Raw genomic sequence first — 24,071 nt, 5'->3', positions numbered from 1 at the left:
TTACATCAAACCTCAAAGACGATCGATAGTTCAACCCTTTTGGGTCCCTCAACATCTAATGTTGTTGTTTTCTAATGGAATAAACACTACTGATGGAGGTGTTTGCTATTTCTTTTAGGTCTATTAAGCTAATTATTATACATTAGTATACTTCATTGCAAAGTTTTAAACTCCTTAATAGCTTATAGTTCAATAGTACGAAGTTCATCACAATATTCTCTTTATTTATTTTTTATAAGTTTTTATTTGTTTAGTTTTAAATGTAAATTGGAATTCGACCTTGGCTCGAGCTTGAGCTCAAACTCGGTTCAAATTTTTGGGCATGAGCTTGATTCTAATTTCAGGTTTGAGGTTGAGCTCGAGTTCCAAGTATTCAGATTAAGTCAAACTCAAACATATGTTGGTTCAAGTTTGGCCCGACTCCACATTTCTTTTAAACAAATTATTTTTTCAAATTATCTCACACCTTTTTTCTAGCAAATTATTTATTTAAAAAAAAGTTATTTTGGGGATACCACAACTATATTTGACATTCTAATAAACTCATGTTTTTAGTTTTTATTTAAAATTATAAAAATATTGTGAGTTACAAACTAATTCACATTACATTGGTTTTTGTGCTATAATTTTTTAAAAACTAAAAATGATTAGAGAAAGTTATGATTTATCAGGTTTGATCCATCGATTGGAAAATGAATCATTTATTTAGAAACATTTGATAAATTACATATCCCTATAAAATTTATAGATAACGAACATATTCTAAAAATAACATATGATACAACATAAGAAAATAAAAATACAGTTATACTAAACACTATCCAAATAACATTCAAATACACTGTAAAAAATAAATAGAATAAATTACAGTAAAATAAAATTATTAGACTTAATTATAATTTGTGTACTAAAATAAAAACTAAAGTATAATAAATATAATATTTTCAAACATGAATGACTTCAATAGTATAAAATAAAATTTAAAACTTGAGAGGGGTGTTTTGTCAAGATGTACTATTTCAATTTTTTTGTGGGGGAGGGGAGGACCCTTTATTTATGGACATGGTGTGGTTTTGAACTACTATTCAGAGTCCAAGTTGAAATCAAGGTTTTTTAACTGAAGGGTCAACCCACGACTCAGACGACTTGTGCCGCAGTTAGGTTCACTCATATTTTGAAGTAACAAATTTGAGTTGGGGATCTAGAATTGTCTCGAGTACCTAACCCGCATTAGAAAGAGAGAATCGAGTGATCAAGTATAGAATCAGGGTGGTTCCGAGTAGAGGTGGTATCGAGCCGAGCCGAGCCCGAACTTGCCTATGTTCGAGTCGAACTTGATTTAAATATTTCGAGCCGAACCTCGTCTCGAGCCTAAAATTGTTATCGAGCTCGAGCCCAAAAAATTTAACCGAATTCAACCCGAGCTCGAGCTTCTACATATATTTAAAACTTTTCAAAAAATATATATAAAATTATGCATATATTTTACATAAAATTGGGTTTGACCTCTACATAAAATTGGGCATAACCTATATTTATAATACATGTATAAGATTGGGCATGACCTTTACTTAAAATTAAGCATAATCTATGTATATAATACTGATATAAAATTCGGCATGACCTCTACTTAAAATTGGGCATAATCTATATACATAATACCTGCATAAACACTCCATAAAAATGTCTATACATTCCATAAACACTTCATGAAATTGTTTATACACTCCATACACTCCATAAAATAGTCTAAACACTCTATACACTACATAACATTATGAATAAACTCCATACAATAATCAAACACAACAAAATTAAATTAAATATCACTATCAATTTAAAATCACCCAAATAAAAACTATAATTCATTTAAATAAAATCTTATTACTATTAGAGACTTACTATAAAATTAAAAGAAATATTTTAAATATTTCTTAGGAAAGTTAAATGGACCTCTTATTACCTTTTCTAAGGAAATAAATTTAAATTAATAATTAATCTAATATATTATTATACTTATCGATAAATTTTTAATCAAATAAAATGTCAAATACAAAATTGCTATGAAAATTGTCTCATGCTAAAAGGATTATATTATCAACTGTCAAATACTTATTCAAAATTTTTCTATATGGCTTTTTAGCCCATCTTGGCAAGAAAATCTTACTTAGAAAATTATATGATTTTTTAACAAGAATTTATAATTAGAAAAATATTTTCAAAAAACATGAGGCACTAATTGTCCCTATATTTCTACTAAAAATGTTTTTGCAACATTTATTGAAAAAAAAAACACTAATAGTCTCTATAACGTATTTCTACTAAAATATATTTTCAATTTCTTCAAGAGCCATGACGAAGGGACAAAGAGTTTTTTTTTCCTTATTTATGATCTCGCACATAGGGGTGGCTTCGAATAAATTATATATAAAATTATGCATACATTTAAAAAAAAATAATGATAGTGGAGGTTCACGATTGAATTTCAATAATGGATTAAAATGCACCAATATTAATATTTTTTACTCCAATTGTTGTCTAGCTTGTAATCTAGCCATAAATCTACTATGGCTTCCTTAGTGCCCCTAGATAAAAATTTATATTCTAGGAAAAACTAGAAATATTTTTCCTATGATACATATTCCCAAAAAAACCTTTAAATAAAATCCTATTACTATTAAAGACTTATTTCAAGAAATATTTTAAAATTTTCTTAGTAAAGTTAAATGGACCTTTTATTGCCTCTTATAGGGAAATAAATAAAAATTAATAATCAATATAATATATTATTATACTTATCGATAAATGTTTAATCAAATAAAATGTCAAAAACAAAATTGCAATGAAAATTGCTTAATGCTAAAAGTATTACAGCATCAACTGTTAAATACTTATTAAAAAAATTTCTATACAATTTTCTACCCCATCTTGGTAAGAAAATCTTACTTAGAAAAATATATGATTTTTAATAAGAATTTTTAATTATAATTTAAAAAAAAATGAGACACTAATAGTTCATAGAAACTTATTTCTATAAAATGTATTTTTTATTTTTTCAAGAGCTATGAGGAAGGAGAGTTTAAGGAAAAAGTTTTATTATTTACTTTACGATCTCACACGTGCGAGATCATCTTCGCACGGGGGAGGGGGGAGATTATTTCTCCCCTGAACTTACTGGTTCAGGTTTTCTGCTGAGAGCCGAGACAACGCGGAGGGAAGGGGGTTACGACGCCAGGGAGGACCTATCGTCGGGGATGACGGCTGCGATGGCGGCGATGGAAGCGGCGACGATGAAAATAGAGGTGACGGCGAGGAGAGGAAGAAATCGAACTGACGGCCATAGAGGCGGCCGACGAACAACTGTCGACGGTGGTAGAGGCGGCGACAACAACCGACGGGATGGGCTCGATAGTGACTAGGGGAGGAAAAAATCCCCCCCCCCCCTCTCTCTCGCTCTCGCTCCCGCTCCCGTTCCCAACCCGATACCGATCCCGACTCACTTCGTGCCGGCTCGTGAGCTGACGAACCGAACCTTGCTTCGGTTGAGCTCGACTCGTTAAGGTAAACGAGCCGATTTCAGAGCTCGGGCTCGGCTCGAGCTCAATTGATAATGAATCGAATTGAGCCGAACTCGAGCTGGCTCGGTTCGAAGCCACCCCTAGTTCTGAGGTCTGTAATTCAATTCCCATTATGATTCGAACTCCCCCTATATAAAGTGTCTGAAAACCTAAATCTCCCCAAATCGTCATTTTTCCTACCATCAGCCCCTTCCCTCTCATCCTAGATTCATCTTTGCATTGGAATTTGGTGTTTTTTTCCTCCTTTGGTCCAATAACAACCTCTATTTATTCATGTTTCTCTTCATTTTTCAACGATATCGTGCCATTTTTTACATTGTCTATGTTGGAACTTTTTGGTTGAAGACCTCCTCATCCTTAGATCATTTGTAAACCTATAAATTTGTCTGCTCCCTGCTTAGATCTTTTTCATTCTTCCAATATTCCTTTATTGGCTTCCTTGGGTATGAAATTAACACCTTTCTTAGTTTTTATTTAGTTTTTTTTTAGTCTATGCTTGCAAGTGGACAGTTGGGTCAGGTGAGTTGAGCTGGCTTGCTCGCTGTGACTTGGGATTTCTGGACCTTGAGTCGGGTTACCTATTTATGGAGGCAAGGGAAGATGCCTCACCTCCCTTGCATGCAATAGGGAGGATGTGGGAGATCCCTCTTCCATTTTTCGGTTGGAAAAGACACTCATACACCCTTTTTCTCAATATATGAAACTTCTACTAGAGATGTAGAGGGTCCTTAAACACTCTTTTCCAATATGTGAATCTCCTATATTACGAAAGGTGTTGAATTTATGAAAAAAAAAAAACTTCACTAACTTTTTATAATTTGAGTACATAAACCTTTATTTATAATAGAGTAAACAAGTAAAATCCAATTACAATTAAACTAACCTTATACCCGTTACTCAAAGTTAAATATTAAAATATAAGTCATAAAATAATTGAACTGCTAAACATAAATAAAAGACTAACATAACTAAAACACTTTTAATTGAGTCTCTATTGTGAGACTCTTGTAAGACTCCACCACAAAAATTATGGCTCTGTAAGACTTCCTGTTGTGATAGTTATGTGAGACTCTTTCGTACCTACTATTTAACGCTCCCTCTCATGCTGGAGTTTATAACTTTAGCTTGCAATAAAAATAATTTTTGGTCTTCAATCATCTTTTGCTGAAAAAAAATCATATATGCAAATTTCTTTAATATTTTGGTTACACAAAAATTACCACAACATGTGAAATAAAATAGTTATTTCTTGTATTTCTTCTTCTACTTCTCTCCCTCAAGCTATAAGGTATCGATGTAAACCTAGTTTGAAACAAAAACATAATTGAATTTATTATCTCCTCCATCAAGGTGTCTCGAGGATAAGAACTCAATCAAACACAAACTCTCGAAAAATAAAATGAGTGATGTACGTAAAAAAAAGGTCGAAATCAACCTCATTTGATTTTGAACAAAAGTAGTGATAATAATCACTAAAAAGGATAACGCAGATCACTCAAAGGACAACGATAAAAACCCACTTAAGGATACTCATACAAAAGTCTCAATGAACTTAAAACACCCATATGTATTTAAAAAGAGAAATCAACCAAAGCAACTCACGAGAGGTTAGCTCAAAGAGGTATGCAAGAGTAAAAAAGATGGTAGGAGAAAAGTAACCGATAAAAAGGGGTAAGTGGGGAATGTAATGAAGGAAAAAAACTACCTCAATAATAAGAAGGAGACTATAATGATAGAAAAAATAACTTAAATTTTTTGACCAAGTATTACCTCAAGATAATTTCATGAATGTGATAAAAAAATCAATGAGTTGACGATATAGATGATATACAACCAAGTAACGAAAACACAAAACTTGAAAGCAACATTGATTATGAAAACTTTGATAATTGTATAACTTAACTTCCAAGTTTTTGTTTCCTAATTGATCCATATGAGGAAAGTTTCTAATCAAATACTCAATAAATTCCTATATGGAATACTTTCCAGATTTTGCAGAATAAAAACATAAACTTTAAAATGATAGACTTTATTGAATTAGCAACATATTCTTAAATTAGAATTTCAAAAAAGAAGATAGTGTTGAATTATGACAAAAAAAACACTCTAATTAGAAGACTAATTTGGCTAAAAAACTCAGATTTTAAAAGAAAAGAAAACTCAATTCATGTTAATACCCAGAGAGATAATAGGGAAGAAAATAGGAAAAAAAAAGAGATTTTCGGCAAAATTGACATTTGGTATGTCTGATATCAATATCTCCCAAAATATAGCTCAGAATAACAAATTATTAATTGCTCAAGAAACTAGGCTTGAAGATATTTTATTTGATACCTAATTTGACAAAAAAATAGTTATTTAATCTTTTATGACCTCTTAATTATCTTTATTTAGTAGCTTGACCCTTGCCGACTCCAATACAAATATCTTCTTAAACATATATCAATTTGACATAAATATTCTCCTTACGAAACCAGACTTTGATACCTTTTATCCAATTATAATTTATTTTTATTAAATATACTTGTTTTGAGATAAAGAATCTGACAAATTTTGGACTTTGTAAGTTGGCCGAACTGATTACTCTTTCTTCTTTTGCCAAAATGACCATTGACTACTCCAATATTGATCTCTCTCTAGAAAACTCAGATTAATAATTGTTTGAATATGTATGAAAATAAACTTACAAATATTTCTTTTGATATATAATTATCCATATAAACTCTTGTTTTTAATGGCATAAAATGACTCAAAAGCTTAAGCTTTGTGAACCTCTCTTGCAATCTGACCTTTAATGTTTCAAATATCGATTTTTCTTTTTAGAAAACTTTGATTGCCAAAATTATTTTTTGCGTTGGAAAGTAGACTCAAAGATATTTTCTTCAATATATAGTTTGCAATATGAAAAACTTAGTATGGATGTGTGAAAGCCAATAAAACAATAGATATGGGATAAGCAAAAAAAAAAGATAAAATATGAACCTAAACTACTAGAGATGATAGATCATATTATCGCTGTGGGTTAACCAAATCAACTCACAAAACTTGCTCTGATACCATATTGAATTTTTGGAAAAGATAAAATTTTTACTAACTTTATGTTATTTGAGTACATGAACTTCTATTTATAATTGATAAAACAAGTAGAATTCAATTATAATTAAATCACCCTTATCACAGTTACACCCAAAGTTAAACACTAAAAGATAAGTCCTAGAATAATTGAATAATTAAACATAAATAGAAGACTAACATAACTAAAACACCTTTAGCTGAGATTCTTCTGTGAGACTCCTATAAGACTTTAGCATAAGAGTTTAACTTTGTAAGACTTCTTGTTGTAAGAGTCACGTGAGACTCTTCCATACCTGCTCTTTAACAAAGGGGAAATAGGGTCTATTGCACCCTTTATTCCAATATGTAAAACTTATGTACGACGATATGTAAAATGAAAAAAAAAAAACACTCATGTTCCAAAATTGATCCCAACATTATTTCTTCCCAATAATATTTAAGTTTGGCTCTCATTGTAAGGTAGGAGGATAGGAACAAAACATGGACTAAGTAATGAGTTTGACTAGGCATCCGTTTATGCATTCATATTTGGGGTACGAGACTCTTATGATAAGGTAGAAGTTTAGTTCCAAAGGGAATATGAAATGTTAGCTGAGACAAATAAAAGTAGTTGAGTTTAATTATGTAATTAAGTAATGGTGTCAGATACACCGATCCCAAATGATAGCGTAGCCAACTTCTCAAGTAGTAAGAGTGCTCAGATATATGGATCTCAATTGACATGATAGTAACTTGAAGCGTAAACCTAATGAATGCTGTCTCAACCCATTCTACTGGAATGATAATTACTCTCATCAACCTACGCAATACCCAATTATCCAGTTGAAAAATGGTTGCAGGCAATTAAGATTCTGAGTCGGTCGTGCAATCTGGCTCAGAACCTCATTAATCAGTTCCCACTGGTTGAGTTTTCAGTTTAGACTTTTAAACATTATTAGCGGGAGATGAATTCTCAAATTAGAGTGGACTGGGACTGTGGAGCACCACGCAGGCAGAGAACAATCTGGAAGAATTTCTCTTGTGGGTTCCATAGCGGCAAGAACTCCCAATCACCGCAGCTTGTGCTGTTCGATCACGTGGCTCTGAAGTGGGCGCGCGTCGATGCAATCGTAACTCTATTTTACGAAGAAAAAACTGAATAATCCAAAAAGGACTTCCAAGTTCCGACAGTCGAAGCAGCCGACGATACTCAAAAGCGTCAAATACGCATCGCTATCAGTTTTTGCTTCTACTCCAACTCGTTTCCCTCGAAAGTCCTATTTCCCGCTCTTACCCAGATCCAATTGTGCTCTTCACACAGTGTAGTTTATTGCTTTTCTGATATTTCTTTGACGGCTTTAGAAAAAGAAAAAGTGGTTCCGGGAGGAATCCATCTGTTTTTAGTGTCACTTCAACGTTGCTATGTATTTCTTTTCCTTCTCTACTGCATTTCCTTTATGGGTTTTGGAGTTGTGACAGGTTGAAAGGTTGGCTTCAGTGTGGATCTCTGTGCTTGAAAGTAGCTCCGTGTTGGAATGGGTAGGGTTTTAAGAATGCTGGACACCTGGGCTTATGAAAAAATGTTAAGTTTCTATTGATTTTGTATTTGTTTGATCGTTACTAGGGAGGTGATTACCCGTGACTGTAAATGCGTTGTCGAGGTTTGTTTTACTGAACTGGATTTCAGCTTTTGTAAGAGCAGCAGGGGTGTAAGGTATAGTTGTGAGATTTTCTGTTGGAGGGAGTTTCTGAAAGTGGGTTTCTGAGCTGCAAAGAGGCATTTGCTTAGAGTAAATGAGATTTTTGCTGGCTTTTGGGGATTTCCTATTTGTCTGATATTTGCTGCTTGGAGTACAGAAACTTTTGACTTTGAATGTGAACTTGTGCTTCTTCTGAAGCTGATCAAAGGAGTTCTTTCAATTTTGCTTTATCTTCATATTGAAGAGATTTTGTATTTGTTTTTCATCGTTATTCGTGAGGTGATTACCCGTGACTGTAAGTGCGTTGTCGAGGTTTGTTTTACTGAACTGTATTTCAGCTTTTGTAAGAGCAGAAGGGGGGAGGGTGTAAGGGGTATAGTTGTGAGATTTTCTCTTGGAGGGAGCTTCTGAAAGTGGGTTTCTGAGTTGCAAAGAGGCATTTGATTACGAGTAAATGAGATTTTTGCTGGCTCTCGGGGATCTCTTATTTGTCTGATATTTGCTGCTTGCGCTACAGAAGCTTTTGACTTTAAGTGTGAACTTGTGCTTCTTCTGAAGCTGAGCAGAGGAGTTCTTTCGATTTTCCATTATCTTCATTTTGGAATATATATATATATATATATATATATTTTGCCAATTCACCTTTTTATTAGTCCATAACTCTGCCCTGTAGGTTTTAGATAACCTGTCCAGTCTTTAAAATCACAACAAGACGTGGATTCAGATTCAATTTTTATTTAAAAAAAAAAGACAATGATTTGGTTTTATTAAGTATACAATTTTTTTTTTTTTTTCAATTTGTGTCTATGTGTTGTTTTTTGCTAGATTTTGCACTGTTCTTGGCATAAGTCTGATGGAATAGAGTGTCTGATTGTCTGAAATTTTGCTCTTTGGATAGAGATGGAAGAAATACAATCTTATTCAGACAATTATCGATCATCCTCTTCCTCAGCAAGTAGTCCAACAAGTAGAGTGCCATCTGGTTCCTTCTTCTACTTGCGAAAACCAGGTTATTTGCAGAGACCCATCTCATTTGAGGACTCACCAGAATGGGAGGACAGTGAAATAGATGTACGCATGGAGGAAGGAGGGGACTCCATCAATCTTGCCACTGCTACAGCCTCCCCGTCTCTATCAAAGCTCAACAGTGGGTCACTTCCATCCCCTTTATTGCCAGAATCTGCTCTTGTTACCAGGAAAGTGGCTGGGGCTTCAGTGGTGTGGAAGGACTTGACTGTTACAATTAAGGGGAAGAGAAAGAGTTGTGATAAGGTTGTAAAGAGTTCGAACGGTTATGCTTTGCCTGGAACCCTCACAGTGATCATGGGCCCTGCCAAATCAGGGAAGTCAACACTATTGAGGGCTATTTCAGGTGCATTATTTGGCAAATTTTGTTCTGTAATGGGGTAGCAGATTTTGTTATGTAATGGAGTTTTTTTAAAGGTTGATAACACCCCTAACATTGATTTTGTGTTTTATTGTAGGAAGGCTATCTGATTCTGCTAAAATGTATGGTGAAGTATTTGTGAATGGCTCAAAAGTCCGCTTGCCATATGGGTCATATGTATGTGCTCACTTGTATTCCCCTTTTTGTTTCATCATTTGTGTTGGGAAAAGGGTACATTCCTTGGTTTCTCTTATTTGTATTTGCATAGTGATTACATCAAAGAACAAATTACATGCTTTTTACTTCTTTTGTCAGCTGTAAGAAGTCACATGAAGCTGCTGAGGGTTTTCCATTCTTATCTTCTTGCTTTCTCTTTTGTTTTCTTTGTTTTTTTGTTTTTTTTTAAGTTCCTCTTTTAAAGTTGTACAGATACTCTATGCTTGTACTTTCAACTCAAAATAGCTCACTATGTTTATATAATGGGCATCTATGGTGTTCTGAGGGAAATCACTCAAGATGTTACTAAATATAAGTGTTGATGTTCTTGGTTCTGAGAAAACATTAAACTAGGAATCTCAAGTAGGGTAAGTATAAATTGTTGGAAAGTGTAATTAGGTTATATTTAGTTTACTTTGTTTTTAAGGAATGTTGTGTCCTAGGGTTTGAGGGAGATCAGGGTCATGCATGTGATTTTTCATATTGTTGAAGTTATAAATAGGGGAGAAGGGTCTAAAACCCAAATATGTCCCATTTCTTTTCTCCTGCAAATTTCGATATAGAATCCGAACAGGTTGTGTAGGTTTGTGAGTTGGTTGTCAACTCATAGAGACAATGGAGCTCTTCTACAGTTTGGTTCTGAATATTCCTACTTTTTGAGATTTGATCTTGATTTTAGTTATTTATATTGTGACTTGTGCTGAAATAAGTGCTGGTTTCAAGCAATACATTTTCTGCTAGATACCAGAAACGCTTTATGTAATCTCCAAGAAAAGAAAAAGGTTGTTCTTGATTTATAGTCCTGTTCATTTCTGATATTACAGGGGTATGTTGAGAGGGAAGATACGCTGATTGGATCACTTACAGTCAGAGAGATGTTATATTACTCTGCACTTTTACAACTTCCTGGTTTCTTCTCAGAAAAGAAGAGTGTGGTGGAGGATGCTATTGTAGCTATGTCTTTGGGAGATTATGCAGACAAACTCATAGGTGGCTATTGTTACATGAAGGGTCTGCCTCGTGGTGAGAGGAGGCGCGTTAGCATTGCAAGGGAGCTAGTGATGCGGCCACACATCTTATTTATAGATGAACCTCTATACCAGCTTGACAGGTCTTGACACTTCGAATAGTGGCAATTATGTAGTAGGACGAATGCTTGCAAATAAAATGACTTTGAAATGTTTCATTATGGATGAGGAATGATCCTTGCCATCTGACAGTTTGAGCTACTATTCGATTGAACATGCCATCTGACAGTTTGAGCTAGCTTGAGATCCTTTTCCAATCAGCCAAAGCTCATGGTTTGGCTGGCTTAATGCCTGATGGTGAACCTTGTTCATCACGTATCTTCTGTGAATCCTTTTGTTGAATTGAGTGGTTCATGTGTTTTGCATGAACAGAGGCTACTTGAGTGTTTACTATTGGTGGGAGTCTGTAGCCGTACTATTTGAATGCTTAAAACATTTTTTTAATATTCCAAAGAAAATTTCTGATTTTCTTTTACTGCTTTCACCCCTTATTCAAATTTTGATTTTTTATTCATCTGTCTTTTGTTGCAGTGTGTCAGCACTTTTAATGATGGTGACTTTGAAGAAACTTGCTGGCACTGGGTGTACTCTTATCTTTACCATGTACCAAAGTAGCACTGAAGTATTTGGCCTCTTTGACAGGATTTGCTTGCTTTCAAATGGAAATACACTCTTTTTTGGGGAAACTTTAGCATGCCTCCAGGTGAATAATTTGTCTTGACTGCTTGTTTTCTTCATTTATGTCGTCTTTACACGGAAAAACTGTGCTTCTCATTTTTCAACAAAACATGGTTTGAATTTTGACTTTGATGAAGCTCATGTACTCATTTTGTAAATGATAAAATGTTCTATTTATGGCTTTTCAGATTATTTCTGCAATTAGTTCAGTCTGAGATAAGCTGTCCCAGAGATCCTTTAAGAGGAAAGATCCTGACCTGGCAGCAGAAATGCCTACATTTATCCTCTGGGGCATGATTTATCGATGCTGTGGCATTTGATGGATTTTCAGATCTTTATTTGTCCCTGCACATCGTTCTTCTTCTGAGCTCAACATATCTCTTCTTGTAGTGATCCTACATCATTTATCTTGTTTCTACTTGTCTAATACTTGAGCAATGTGTGACTCTGAGCTTCTGACTACGTTCCTTCATTTGTCTGCAACATATTGTTGCTTGTTTATTTATGTACATATCTTACTTGTTCACAGTTAAGTGGGGAAATAACTTGGGTTCTTGATGTGGTAGCACTTCTCAAATGCTGGATTTCCTTGTCCGATTATGCAAAGTCCCTCCGACCACTTTTTGCGAGCCATAAATACAGATTTTGACAGGATAATAGCTATGTGCAAAAATTGGCAGGTACCTTTTGTGCTACTATTCTGTTGCTACTTTTTAATTCAGACTGTTTTGAAGGGGCCCATTTAAGCCAAACTGGATAGACATAGCACTTGTCAGCTGATTCATCTTAGATTCAGAAGGGTCCAACACCCATCTACTGAGTTGGATTAGGAAACTAAGTTCATACTCTGGGAACATAAAATATTGTTGTTTCTGTTGATTCAATTACTGGATAGGCGATGTAGATCAAAATTTCTGGAACCTGTTTTAGCTAGTTGTTTTGGCTGGGGTGAATCCTCTTTTTTAGTGCTTTTACGTGTTGCAAAAGGTTTTGCACTTTATGCTTCTAATAGCTGATGGTTTACCTTGAATAGGATGACCATGGTGATTTCTCCTCTGTGAATATGGACACAGCTGTAGCAATTCGCACTCTGGAAGCTACATACAAATCATCTAGTGATGCTGCTGCAGTTGAATCTATGATACAGAAACTGACTGACAAGGTGAATTTGCATCCCGTTTTGCTCTCTGAGTCTGGTGTGGTTGTACGTCTTTTGGTGTCACAATGACCTGCCTGCTTCGTTGACACAGTGTAGATGCTGGAGTTAGGCTTGTGAATTAATGCAGCAAAGGGCTGAGAGAAACAGAGAACATGAGAACAAAAACTAAAGATGGTCTGAAAATTTGAACAATATGAACCTGAAGTGATAGTTGTATCATCTTTTCCTCACCAGGTTGTAACTGCCTAAGTCTCTCCCACATACTTGCTAAGTAATGTTACGAGATAGTTCTTAGTATTGAGTTATAGCAGATAAGTCAACTTTGTCTTTCTAGAGTGAAATAACTCTCTATTTGACAAATTCCCAGAGCTAATTAAGAAAAACTTGTTGACCAAGACGAAATGCCAAAATCAAAAGAAAACATAAGACATGCTTATTAAAATTTTTTTAAAGTAAAATGATCCCAGTTGACTTTTTTAACAATAAGCAAGAATTAGTTAGGGTTGGTTTTCAACTTTCCAAATTAGAAAAATTCTAAAATTGGATTATTGAGTTTCTTTCTTAAATGATTTTATCTTTGGTGTCTCCTATATTCTCTGGATCAATCTCTCTTACAACCATTGGTGAGGCACGCTGGAGGCGGGGACAAGTTCTATCTTTGTTACTGGGATATGCAAATGAATGCCTACCCCATTCATTTAAAAATTAAGTAAAGCTTCCAATTCTTCCATGAAAGTGGAACAATATAGAGATATCAGGATTTAAATGAATGCGTGCTGTTCAAAAATTAAAAACTGTTAGAAGCATATTTACTGGAAATTCACTGAATTTTCTCTGCTCTTTTTTTTTGGAAATGGACTCACCTGCAGATCACTCTTACTTTATTTCTTATCTCATACAGATATTAGATAATGGAATATTTTGTGGAAGCTGCTTTCTTTACTCATTTGTCTTTGTACTTCTTTTTTTTTCCATGTACCTCATGTAGGAAGGCCCACTTCCCAGAAGCAAGGGTAAGGCTAGTGCTGCAACTAGAATTGCAGTTTTAACATGGAGATCACTGTTGATTATGTCGAGGGAATGGAATTACTTCTGGCTTCGACTTGTTCTGTGTATGCTTCTCAGTCTCTCTATCGGCACCATATTCTACAACCTTGGGCATTCTTTGTCATCCGTTGCGGTATGTTGGTTAACCTTTGACAGTAGCGTAGTCATGAAACCATAAAAGCATCTTATATATGCAACTTTTATGCCACAAACATATGGCTTTTAATTTTCTGACTTCATTTCCTTGTTCTTTTACTAAGTACAGAATATGCTTCTGCAGTTTGTAGCTATACTGTTTGTCTGTTGATTGAGAAACATTGCAAATTAACCTTAGCGTTATTCTTTGGTTAGTTGAAGTCCTTTGTGCAAAGGAGCATACTCTGGTTGTTATTATATCTTATTAATATTGTTAAATTGGGTCCAAGGCCCTATCCCAAAATGACTAGTTAATTTAGGAAATAAACTCAAGATATTTGTACTCACTAATGCATGTGGGACTATTCCTTGGCACTCCCCCTCACGTGTGACCATTTTTTGTAGCTCTACAAGTGGATAATTTAGGAGTAGGCAGTTTAGGTGTAGGCCCTCTTTTGTGGTCTACAAGTGGATAGTTTTAGGTGTAGGCCCTCTTTTGTGGTTTTACAAGTAGATAGTTTTTAGGTGCAGGCCCACATATTAGTACCTGTTTTGATACCATGTTAAATTGGGTTCAAGGCCCTATCCCGAAATGACTAGTCAACTTAGGAAACCTCTTTCCCAACTAATAAATTCAAGATCTTTGTACTTACTAATCCATGTTGGACTATTCTTTAACAAATATCATTGAGAAGTGAGCTGAAATTTAGCTTAAAAAGTATGTCTAATCAACATAATGTGATGTTGAAGATCAGTTAAACCAGTTTACTCCTTGGTCCCCTCCCCCTTTTCTTTGTCTTAAATTAAACTTTGACAGGAGTTCTAAAGGTAACCCCTACCTCCAGGTCATTTAGGATTGTTGAAGAATAGCCCAGCATCTAAAATAGCTTGTTATTTTGTTGGGTTGACAAGCTTGGACTAAAGGTCTCCTAAGTGGCCTGTTTAAAGTTTGATCTTAGACCAAATTTAACAATGAAAACTATGTCTTTGTGCTGTTGGTGAACTTGATCGCTCTTAGTGTTGCTGACTCAATCAAAGCTGAAGTCAGCTGTATTCCTTATGGCTTGCAGCTCTTTGCGGATTTCTTTTCTGTTGCCTGTGATTGTGGAAAGAGACTCATAAAGTTGAACCCTCATGGGATGCTCTAAAAGATTCTCCTAAGGTTGGCCATTTGTATGAAAAGGTTCAAGATATCACTTGCCTCTTGGAGGTTGCTGTAAGAGTGGCAAAATTTGACATGACTCAATAATCTAATCCATTTATTTGACCTGAATCCAACCAAGTTATAAATGAGTAGGTTTTTGGTTTATACGATCAATAATTAGGTTGGTTTTGAGTTTAATTCCATGACTAATTAAGTAAGAGTTGTGATAACCAGACTGAATTGCTCACCTTTGATATGTTTGAACCAAACCAAACATATAAGGACATTTCTGCTACATACCTGCTTTAGTAAGATTATAAAATTTAAGGAGATGTCTGTTCCAATGTTTTCTATGTAAGGTCATTAGAATCTTGTGTATTCTATTCAAGGAAAGCTTTTGCTCGCAAGTAAAATAGAAGTGTTAGGATTAAATTCTTTTTAACTTTTAAAAAGTAATGGATGATCACTCTCATAGAAAGGAACTGAAACTACCATGATGTGTTAATAAAGGAATTACCAGTGTGACAATACTTTTTTTTTTTTTTTTTGAATGAAGATGTGTATACCTAGCTAAACAGGGCCTTCCTCCACAATAAGGTGTTGCAATGAAACACCTAATTTAGCCTGAGCATCCGCCAAATGATTAGTTGACCTAGGAATGTGTTTCCCATTATAGTTTAAAAAAAATAAAAAAATTACATGTATCATAAAACATGTCCCAGTGTCGCCATGGTGGAAGAACTGTCTTTGCACACTACTTGATGACAATTTTGGAGTCGCCTTCAATGTAGAGAGGCCCCACAAGATTATTTTTGAAGATCTGAAGCCCATTGGGTAGACCGGAGAGCTCCGCCGTGGTTGAATCTGAGATACCAATTGGCCCCGTGAAGGAGAAAAGAAAAGTGCCGTTGCAATCACAAATAACACCACCAAAACCCATAGGGCCTGGGTATCCAAAAGTACTTCCATCAAAATTCAATTTGTAATGGCCTATTGGGGGAGGAGTCCTAATTTCCATAATTGGGGGGCGAGGTGGATAAGACATGCCAACAATTTCTAACCATTTTTCTTGGAAGTTGGATCCATTTAGATTTTGGAATTCCTTACGCAGAAGGATCCATGTAGAAACTTGGCCAACAATTTTTTCCACAAGTGTATCGCTAGGGATAGATTTTAAATTGAATTTTCGGTTGTTTCTTTCTTTCCATAATGCCCAAATGATATGATCAACACAACAAGAGATAAGTAATTTCCCGAGTTTTGGGATGCTAACATTAGTAACTGAGAGGATGGTAGATGAGAGATTTTGAGAGGGGCAGTACTAGAGACCGATTTTGTTGAGGAGGCTAGTCCATACAAAGTGGGCAAAGTTGCAATGTAAAAGGACATGGGTGGCTGTTTTTGGGGAATTTTGGCAGAAGGGACATAAGGGGTCCTGGACAGGGGTTCCTTGTCGGATTAGGGAATCAGATGTGAGGATCTTATTCCTACAGGCGCAACAGATAAAAAATTTAGCACGAGGAGGAGCAAGTCCATGCGATGGCAACAAGATGATTGGTTTGTGGGGGGTTGGGGCAGTTCAGGAAATTATAAGCAGAGGAGGTGGAAAAGCTACCTTTAGTGCAGGGTGTCCAAATAAGAGTATCAGGCACATTTCCGAGGCTTACCGAGGATAGATTAGTGATGAGGTTGGATGCCACCAGAGCCTCTGAGTCCGAAAGAGCTCTCCAGAGATTTTAAGTTTCATTCTCCAGACTTAGTTCGCTGGTTAGAGATAGAGGCTTCCAAATTTCTTGTCAAATTTGAAATCAAACTATGGCTGATGTTGATACTGCAGGTGCTTGTCCACCAGTCTGACCAAAATTTTGTCAGAAATCCTGTATCAGAGTAACATTTGACAGCATTTTTGAAAACAGGTAACAATATTACAATTTTTTTCCACACCTGGGACAACTTATTACGCCTCCCACCCTCAGTCCACCAACCAGGTAATTTATTTGCCTTAGTAGCAACTAAAGTCCTCCAAATCAGATCAGGATACAAATTAAATTTCCAAATCCATTTAAGCATCAAGGCCGAATTAGTGGTAGCAGTATCACGGATCCCAAGATCTCCTAGGATTTTTGGTTTACATACCTCAGCCCATTTCACAAGACAATATTTCCTTTCACCGTTCGGTCCTCCCCACAGGAATCTCCTTTTAAGTAGTTTAATTCTTTTTCGAATAGAAGCAGGGCATCGATATAGTGAGAGGAAATAGGATGGGATGCCGTGATGGCAAGACTTAATAAGAACAAGCTTACATACTTTAGAGAGGAATTTTCCAGACGGCCCTCCAATCGCTCAATAACAGGATGCCAAGAGCTTTTGGAAGGTAGAGTAGGTGACTGGGGGAGGCCCAGATAGGTACAGGGACGTGAAACAATTTTGTATCCTAGATAACAAGCCATAGAGTTTAACTCATTAGGATCAATATTGAAGCTAGTGATAGAAGATTTTGTCCAGATAAGAGTTCAAATAAGTTAAGCAAGGCTTTAATATGAAATATTTTGTTCATAGTACCTTCTTCAAAAAAAAGGGTGTCGTCAGCATACTGGAGGAGGGAAATATCTTGATTGGGGTCATCCGAGATAGGGCTAAGCCAACTGGAATTTTTTGCAAGACGGACCATGGGTGCCAGTTGTTCTGCAATGAGAGTGAAGAGGAAATGAGATAAAGGGTCACATTGCCGAATGGCTCTTGTTGCACTAAAATAGCCACAAGGTTTTCCGTTAACAAGGACAAAGTATGACACATTAGAGATACAAGTTCTCATCCAGAATTTCCAGCGGGTCCCAAAACCCATTTTGTCAAAAAGCTGGTCAATTAATTTCCAATTGACTCGGTCGAAGGCTTTTTCAAAGTCAAGTTTCAGAACGAATCTGGACAACTTAGAGTTTTTGAAAGAATGTCGGAGTTCATGGGCTGCCATGGCAGAATCAAGGATATTTTGACTACAAATAAAAGCACTTTGACAAGGGTTGATGATTTTTGGAAGGAGGGATCTGAGGTGGTTGGCAAGAATTCGACCTATGATTTTGTAAAAACTAGTGGTGAGATTGATAGGTCTAAAATCTTAGGGAACAAATGAGTTGCCTTTTTTTGGAATTAGTGCAATGAAAAAGGCACCAACAACTTTGTGAGTGATACCGACTTGGTGGAAATTATGGACAAATGCATATACATCCTTTTTGACTACTCCCCAAAAATTGTGATAAAATTCACTGTTGAAACCATCTGGACCAGGGGCTTTGTCCTTAGGAAGGCCAAGAGAGGTCAGATCGATTTCTTCAGTATTGAAAGGGTGTTCTAGATAATCCGCATCAGAAGAGGAGATACGCTTGTATTCAAGTTGGTATAGTGATGGACGGTGAAGTATTCCTTTGAATAAAGATCTGAAAAGAACTTCACAAGAGAGTTAGATATGGAGGCGTGATCAGTTGGTTTCCATGATAGAGAGATGGGATATGGTTAGCCCTCCTCTTGGCCGAGGCAATAGCATGAAATTTTTTTATATTTCTATCCCCCTTGGCTAGCCAGCGGAATCTAGCTCTTTGTTTCCAGTGCATGGTATCATTTCAAAGAAGATTTTGAAAACTCAAGATTCAATTTATTTCTGAGAAGTAAATCAGGAGAAGAAAGGGACATTTGCTCTTCGAGGAGATCCAACTCAGATAAGTGGCGGCATATTGAATTTTTCCGAGAGGCAGCAGCAGCGCGGTGGTTGAATGCCCATGTGTGGATCTTCGCCTTCAGAGCTTTGAGTTTTAGAGGGAGCACCCAACCCAGGTTAGGGTGATGAGAGAGTTCTTGCCACCATACAACAAGATCGGAGTTGAAGGATTCAACCAGGATCCAAGAGTTTTCAAATCGAAACGGAGATCGGCCCCAAGCTGGGTTGTGTGTGTTGATTTGAATCGGCCAATGATCGGAACCAATTTTATTGAGGACTTGGCCCGACGTGTTGGGAAAAAGTTGGAACCACTCATTGCTTGCAAAGAATCTATCAAGTTTGGAGAGGACAAACTCTATAGAGAGGGATTTCAGATGGTTCGAGGCTACTAATGAGATCCGAGAAGGCTCTCATTGTGGAAGAGGTTCTAATGGCGGGAGGGCATTTTTCAAAACATTGAAGAATGACATTGAAATCCCCAGCAAGGAGCCAGGGGAGGTCCCAGAGTTGGACGAGGAGCAGAATTTCTTCCCAAAAGGAGGTACGGTCGTTGTGGCGGGTAGGTCCATAGATGCTAGCTAGGGCCCAAGATGTCCCCAAGGATCAGTCCCGAAAACGGATTCCAATAGAGAATAGGCCTGGTTGGGTGAAGGTGGCTTCAACAGAGTTTGGTTTCCAGATGAAAAGGATGCCACTAGAATGCCCAATCGCGTCAACCTTTACCCATTCAGGGTCCGAATTATACCAAAGGTCACAAGCGACATTATTATCAAAAGATTGTAATTTAGTTTCAACCAATATTGCAATCTTTGGCTTACATTCAAAAAGGGTCGCCTTGATAATCACACGTTTCGGGTGCGAGTTGATTCCTTTGACGCAAGATTCGAGGGGGAGCAGGGTTGTGGGAAGGAGTTCAAGGGCGGTGCTGGGTTTCTTCTCAGAACTTGGGCGATGTCAGCCCCATCGACAGGTGGCGGGGTGAGGTAGTGTGACAGTACTTTACTAGCACATTATGCTTGTTAGAACAGTTTAGTGTTTATTTTATTTTTAGTTTATGAATGTATGCTTAGACCCCCATAACAGCCACATTGCTGCAATAAGGTAGTGCTATCTCTTGTCTAAATGTAGGATGTGATTTTGAATTACCATTTGTTTTTTTTTCTTATTTACTGTTCTATGTTGCAGGTCAGAGTAGCAGCTGTGTTTGTATTTGTATCATTTACATCACTGCTAAGCATTACTGGACTACCTGCACATATAAAAGAAATTAAGGTACTATTGGCATCACTTGGTAATTGTACAACAGTGAAAAGCAGGGAATTTTCAGTGTTTCTGGAGTTTACTAGATGGTCTATATTAATTCTATTTAATTCTCATTTGTAGTAAAACTGATTTCTTAACCATTTTTTTCTTTAATTTTGGTTGTGCACCTATACTGGCTTTAGTTGGTTGAATGAAAACAGGAGATTTAGGGCTTGTTTTGATTTATATTATTTTAAAAAGAATTTAAAAGAGATGGTCCATATTCCATACAAACCACCCTATTGGATTCCAGAAATGAATTAACTATGCTTAAATATGAAATGTGCTAGTGAAAACAAAAAAAAAGCATCAAAACTGCCTCCTCTACAGCTTTTCTATCAACAAAAAAACAATGACCAATTTTTGCATTAATCAACCCCTCTATAAACCCAAAAAAGGCTATCCTTCTTCTCCTTTTTTTTTTCTTTTTTTCTTTTTCCCAAAGAGGCAATAAGTGAATTAAGATGAATGTAGGGGGTGGGGGAAGACCAAAGACAAGATATAGCAATCCAGTGCAATCTCTCTGGAGGTGAGGAGGAATGGAGTCTCCCACAATGACATGTTGTTGGATCCCCTTCATGAGGGAATCAGCCATGCTGGTTTCTCTTAGGAAGTGCGGCCTGGGTATCTTGTGGTCAAGAATCTCATCGAAGCACGGAAGGAGGTGCTGTGGCTGGGGACAGCAAGAGGGGGTCCAGCTAATGACAACTGTGGCATTGTTCTCAACTTCTTTAGATTCATCAACAGGCGCATTTTTGCATCATCATTGCACTTGTGGATCCTCTTCTGTGCGTGACTACAAGCATAGTGGTCCAGGGGATTAGAAATCATTTTAAAATAATATGTTTAGCCTTTTTTATTACCTGCTGATTATAATTTTAGCGATGATTCAAAATGTAGGGACTACTTTTCAGAATTTTTTTTTGTGCAAAACGAAAGTAGACACAAAGGTAGTTCTACTTGAAGATTCTCAAAAAATTGTGTTACTCTTTCTTAGTTTGCGAAATGATAATTCATCTTGTCCATATTGCTATTCAGTTTTTTTTTCTAGACTATTTGATGCGTGAATTATACCTGCCAGCATCACTTGGCAATGTTGGCACCTTTAGATGTTCTGGGAATGCCAAAAGTTCATGTGGTCGGTTACAAGTCATTTATGAAGGCCCAACTTGTTCCTTTTTAATGTTATAATATTTCATTTCTGTATGCAAAGGAGGAATTGTGTGGTCAATCAAGGTTTTACAGTTTGCATTATGTATTTATTTTTCCTTTATCTTCCTAAAAACTATATGTTCTAATTAATTTAAAGAATATAATATTTTGGAACAAGCTATCCATCAAAAGTTTTTTTTTTTTTTTTTTGAAATAGATCCATCAAAAGTTTTTGTATGAAATTTTTTTCGATGTTATGAAAAAATAATCTTTTTTTTCACTTTTTTCGCACTCATGAATTCAGATTATGGGAAATGAATTATGCCAAAATGGACTGGAAAAAGAAATTCTTAGTTAAAACTGATAATATGCCATGATACTAAGTATTATTAGACATTCAAACATTTTTCTGAACCAATATTTATTTATCCATTCATCTGGGCGAGTTTAATCTTTTTGGCTCTGTTCTGCAGATATACTTCCACGAGGAATCAAATTGCCACTCTGGGGCAATAGTTTTCATTCTAGGCCACCTTCTCTCCAGCATTCCATTCCTCTTCCTAATATCCATTTCTTCAAGTCTGGCTTTCTACTTCTTGGTTGGGATGAGGAGTGAGTTTAGCTTGCTGATGTATTTTGTATTAAATATGTTCATGTGCCTCCTAACAATCGAAGGACTCATGATGGTTGTTGCTTCCATCTGGCTCAACCTTTTTCAGGGAATTTTGACTCTTCTATGTGTACATGTGAGTCTCATTTTTTAGGGAATTTCTCTATTTTGGCTCTTTCATATATAAAAAATGGAGTTGTTTTGGTTTGGTGGGGATGAAACTTGGGTTGTGCTTGATTGGTTGAGCAGAACCTGGGGCAGGGTAAACCTTCTGTAAGAAAAATAGATCAAAGAATCGAAGTGATTGTTTTTAAGGGCTTCTACTTGGATATATAGGGCTGCTTTTGGCTTCTTCAGAGGGCTACATGTTTAGCAGTGAAGAAAACAATTTGCAGCTACAGTTGTAAACTTGATTATGGAGGAGGATGAGGAGAAGCTCCTCAAGAGAGTGGAGACATACATGGGCAGCCTATGATGGTTCAGTTCCCTGATCTGCAGCTCTTTGTGTGGCTCTCTCTCTCTCCCCCTCTGCCCTTGTTGATTGTTAAGAAGTTGGTGTTTATTTTCAGCATAATGATATGTTAAAAATTCATTGATATAGTACTATTTTATGTTCTACAGATAGTCATGATGTTGGTGTCAGGCTATTTCAGAATGCGAAGTGCTTTGCCTATTCCAATTTGGAAATATCCATTGTCTTATGTTGCTATCCATACTTACTGCATCCAGGTATGTGATATTTCCTCAAACCTAATTTTCACTCAATAGATCTTGACCCGATTTCTGTATGCATGGGTCATCAGTGCTCTCATCCTGAGTCTGACTAGTGTTCTGGTTGTTGTGCTAGTAGAACGGATTTCATTTTCTTTCTCTTTTTTCTTTCCCTTTCCATAGAAAGAAAGCATGGTAGAGAGATTGCCCCTGACCTCCATCTTCTGTTGTATATTACCACTGTATTCTTGTCTTTATCTTTCTAGTTCTTGTGTGGAAATTGCCAAGGAGGTAACTCTAGTTGATGTCTTGAAATCTGTGTGATTACTCTAGAAAGGAAACAACAATTATAATGCTTCATATAAATGGAAATATAAACTCAATTTGATGAAAGTTATGTGCACTCATATTTTTATTTTATTAGATCCATATTTTTTTCCCTTTTTTATCCATCCATGGTATATGTGCATCCCTTATTTTTAATCAGATTTGAATAATAAGATTGAGATAATGACATTGTTGTAGAACTAATCAAATCGGTGACAATTTCTAAATACAATAGTTTCTAACGATCGGTAAAGTTGGGTGCTACCTAGCTAAGCTTGAGTCAACCTCCTCTCGTTTGTATTGAACTGGAAATGTCTCTCAATGTCAACGCTCTGTCATTTCATCCAGAAAATTGCTCTTTGTTCCAGCAATAGAAACAGATACATGCCTACATGCAAGCAAATTGTATGAAACTATTTATATGCTAATGGTACCCTCGTCCTAGAAAATATCTGCTGAATTGTAGTCTCTGCTAATGTCACAGGGTATCCTAGAAAACGAGTATATTGGAACTTCATTTGCAGTTGGGCAGGTGAGGTTCATTCCTGGAATACAGGCCCTTCGTTCTTCTTATGAGATTTCTCCAGAAAGAAATTCAAAGTGGTCGCACCTACTCATCCTGTTCCTGATGGCAATTGGTTATCGAATTCTCTTGTTCATTTTGCTCCAGTTTGGTATAAGAAAATCGCTCATAGCATGGAGATTGTATGGGATTCAGAGGAAGTCAACGAAGCCAAGATGATAGACTTGTTACCTCCTTCTTGACCTCGTGGGTGTTCTTTTATGTAATTTACCTCGTGGATGTTCTCACATGTTCCATGTAACACAATGTTTGCAATTTGGAGTTACAGATGTTACTTAACCTTGCCAGCAATTGTGTGACGACGCTTGGTTACTAGCTTATATTTTACCTTCTCAATCCAGCAGCAATGCCCATTAGGGTTTGGGATCAGTTGTGAATATTTTTATTTGAACAGATCGACATTACACTTTCTTCAAATTTTTATCACCAAAATTACGAAATATTGATTTCGGGATCTAAACAAAACCCGTTAAAATTTCCTAAAACTAAATTAATTTACCTCAGGCATCTGGATGGGCAAAAGCAGTTCTACTCCTGGGTGTCGGATT

The 24,071-nt window shown here is 36.2% G+C and overlaps 1 protein-coding gene across 3 annotated transcripts; it reads left to right on the top strand.

Moving 5' to 3' along the window:
• Window positions 1–7,663: 7,663 nt before the first annotated feature.
• LOC137936897 (ABC transporter G family member 3) lies at window positions 7,664–23,859 on the top strand. 3 transcript variants are annotated; one of them, XM_068781854.1, is made up of 13 exons: window positions 7,664–8,171; window positions 9,231–9,704; window positions 9,817–9,896; window positions 10,760–11,046; window positions 11,495–11,666; window positions 12,208–12,321; window positions 12,675–12,803; window positions 13,789–13,980; window positions 20,024–20,110; window positions 21,766–22,038; window positions 22,524–22,631; window positions 23,425–23,472; window positions 23,611–23,859. In XM_068781854.1, the coding sequence occupies exons 1-13, from the start codon at window positions 8,168–8,170 to the stop codon at window positions 23,680–23,682; spliced, it is 2,040 nt and encodes a 679-aa protein (XP_068637955.1). In that variant the 5' UTR covers window positions 7,664–8,167; the 3' UTR covers window positions 23,683–23,859. The 3 variants fall into 3 exon arrangements, with proteins under 3 accessions (XP_068637955.1, XP_068637953.1, XP_068637954.1); XM_068781852.1 differs by having other exon boundaries at window positions 23,425–23,859; XM_068781853.1 differs by lacking the exon at window positions 20,024–20,110 and having other exon boundaries at window positions 23,425–23,859.
• The last annotated feature ends 212 nt before the right edge of the window (window positions 23,860–24,071 follow it).

Source organism: Aristolochia californica, unplaced genomic scaffold (assembly GCF_029961685.1).
Source record: "Aristolochia californica isolate CCGP_79_NKW_82.1479 unplaced genomic scaffold, dmAriCali1.0.hap1 SCAF_7, whole genome shotgun sequence".
Lineage (NCBI taxonomy): Eukaryota > Viridiplantae > Streptophyta > Magnoliopsida > Piperales > Aristolochiaceae > Aristolochia > Aristolochia californica.
This window is presented reverse-complemented; position numbering and strand designations above follow the sequence as displayed.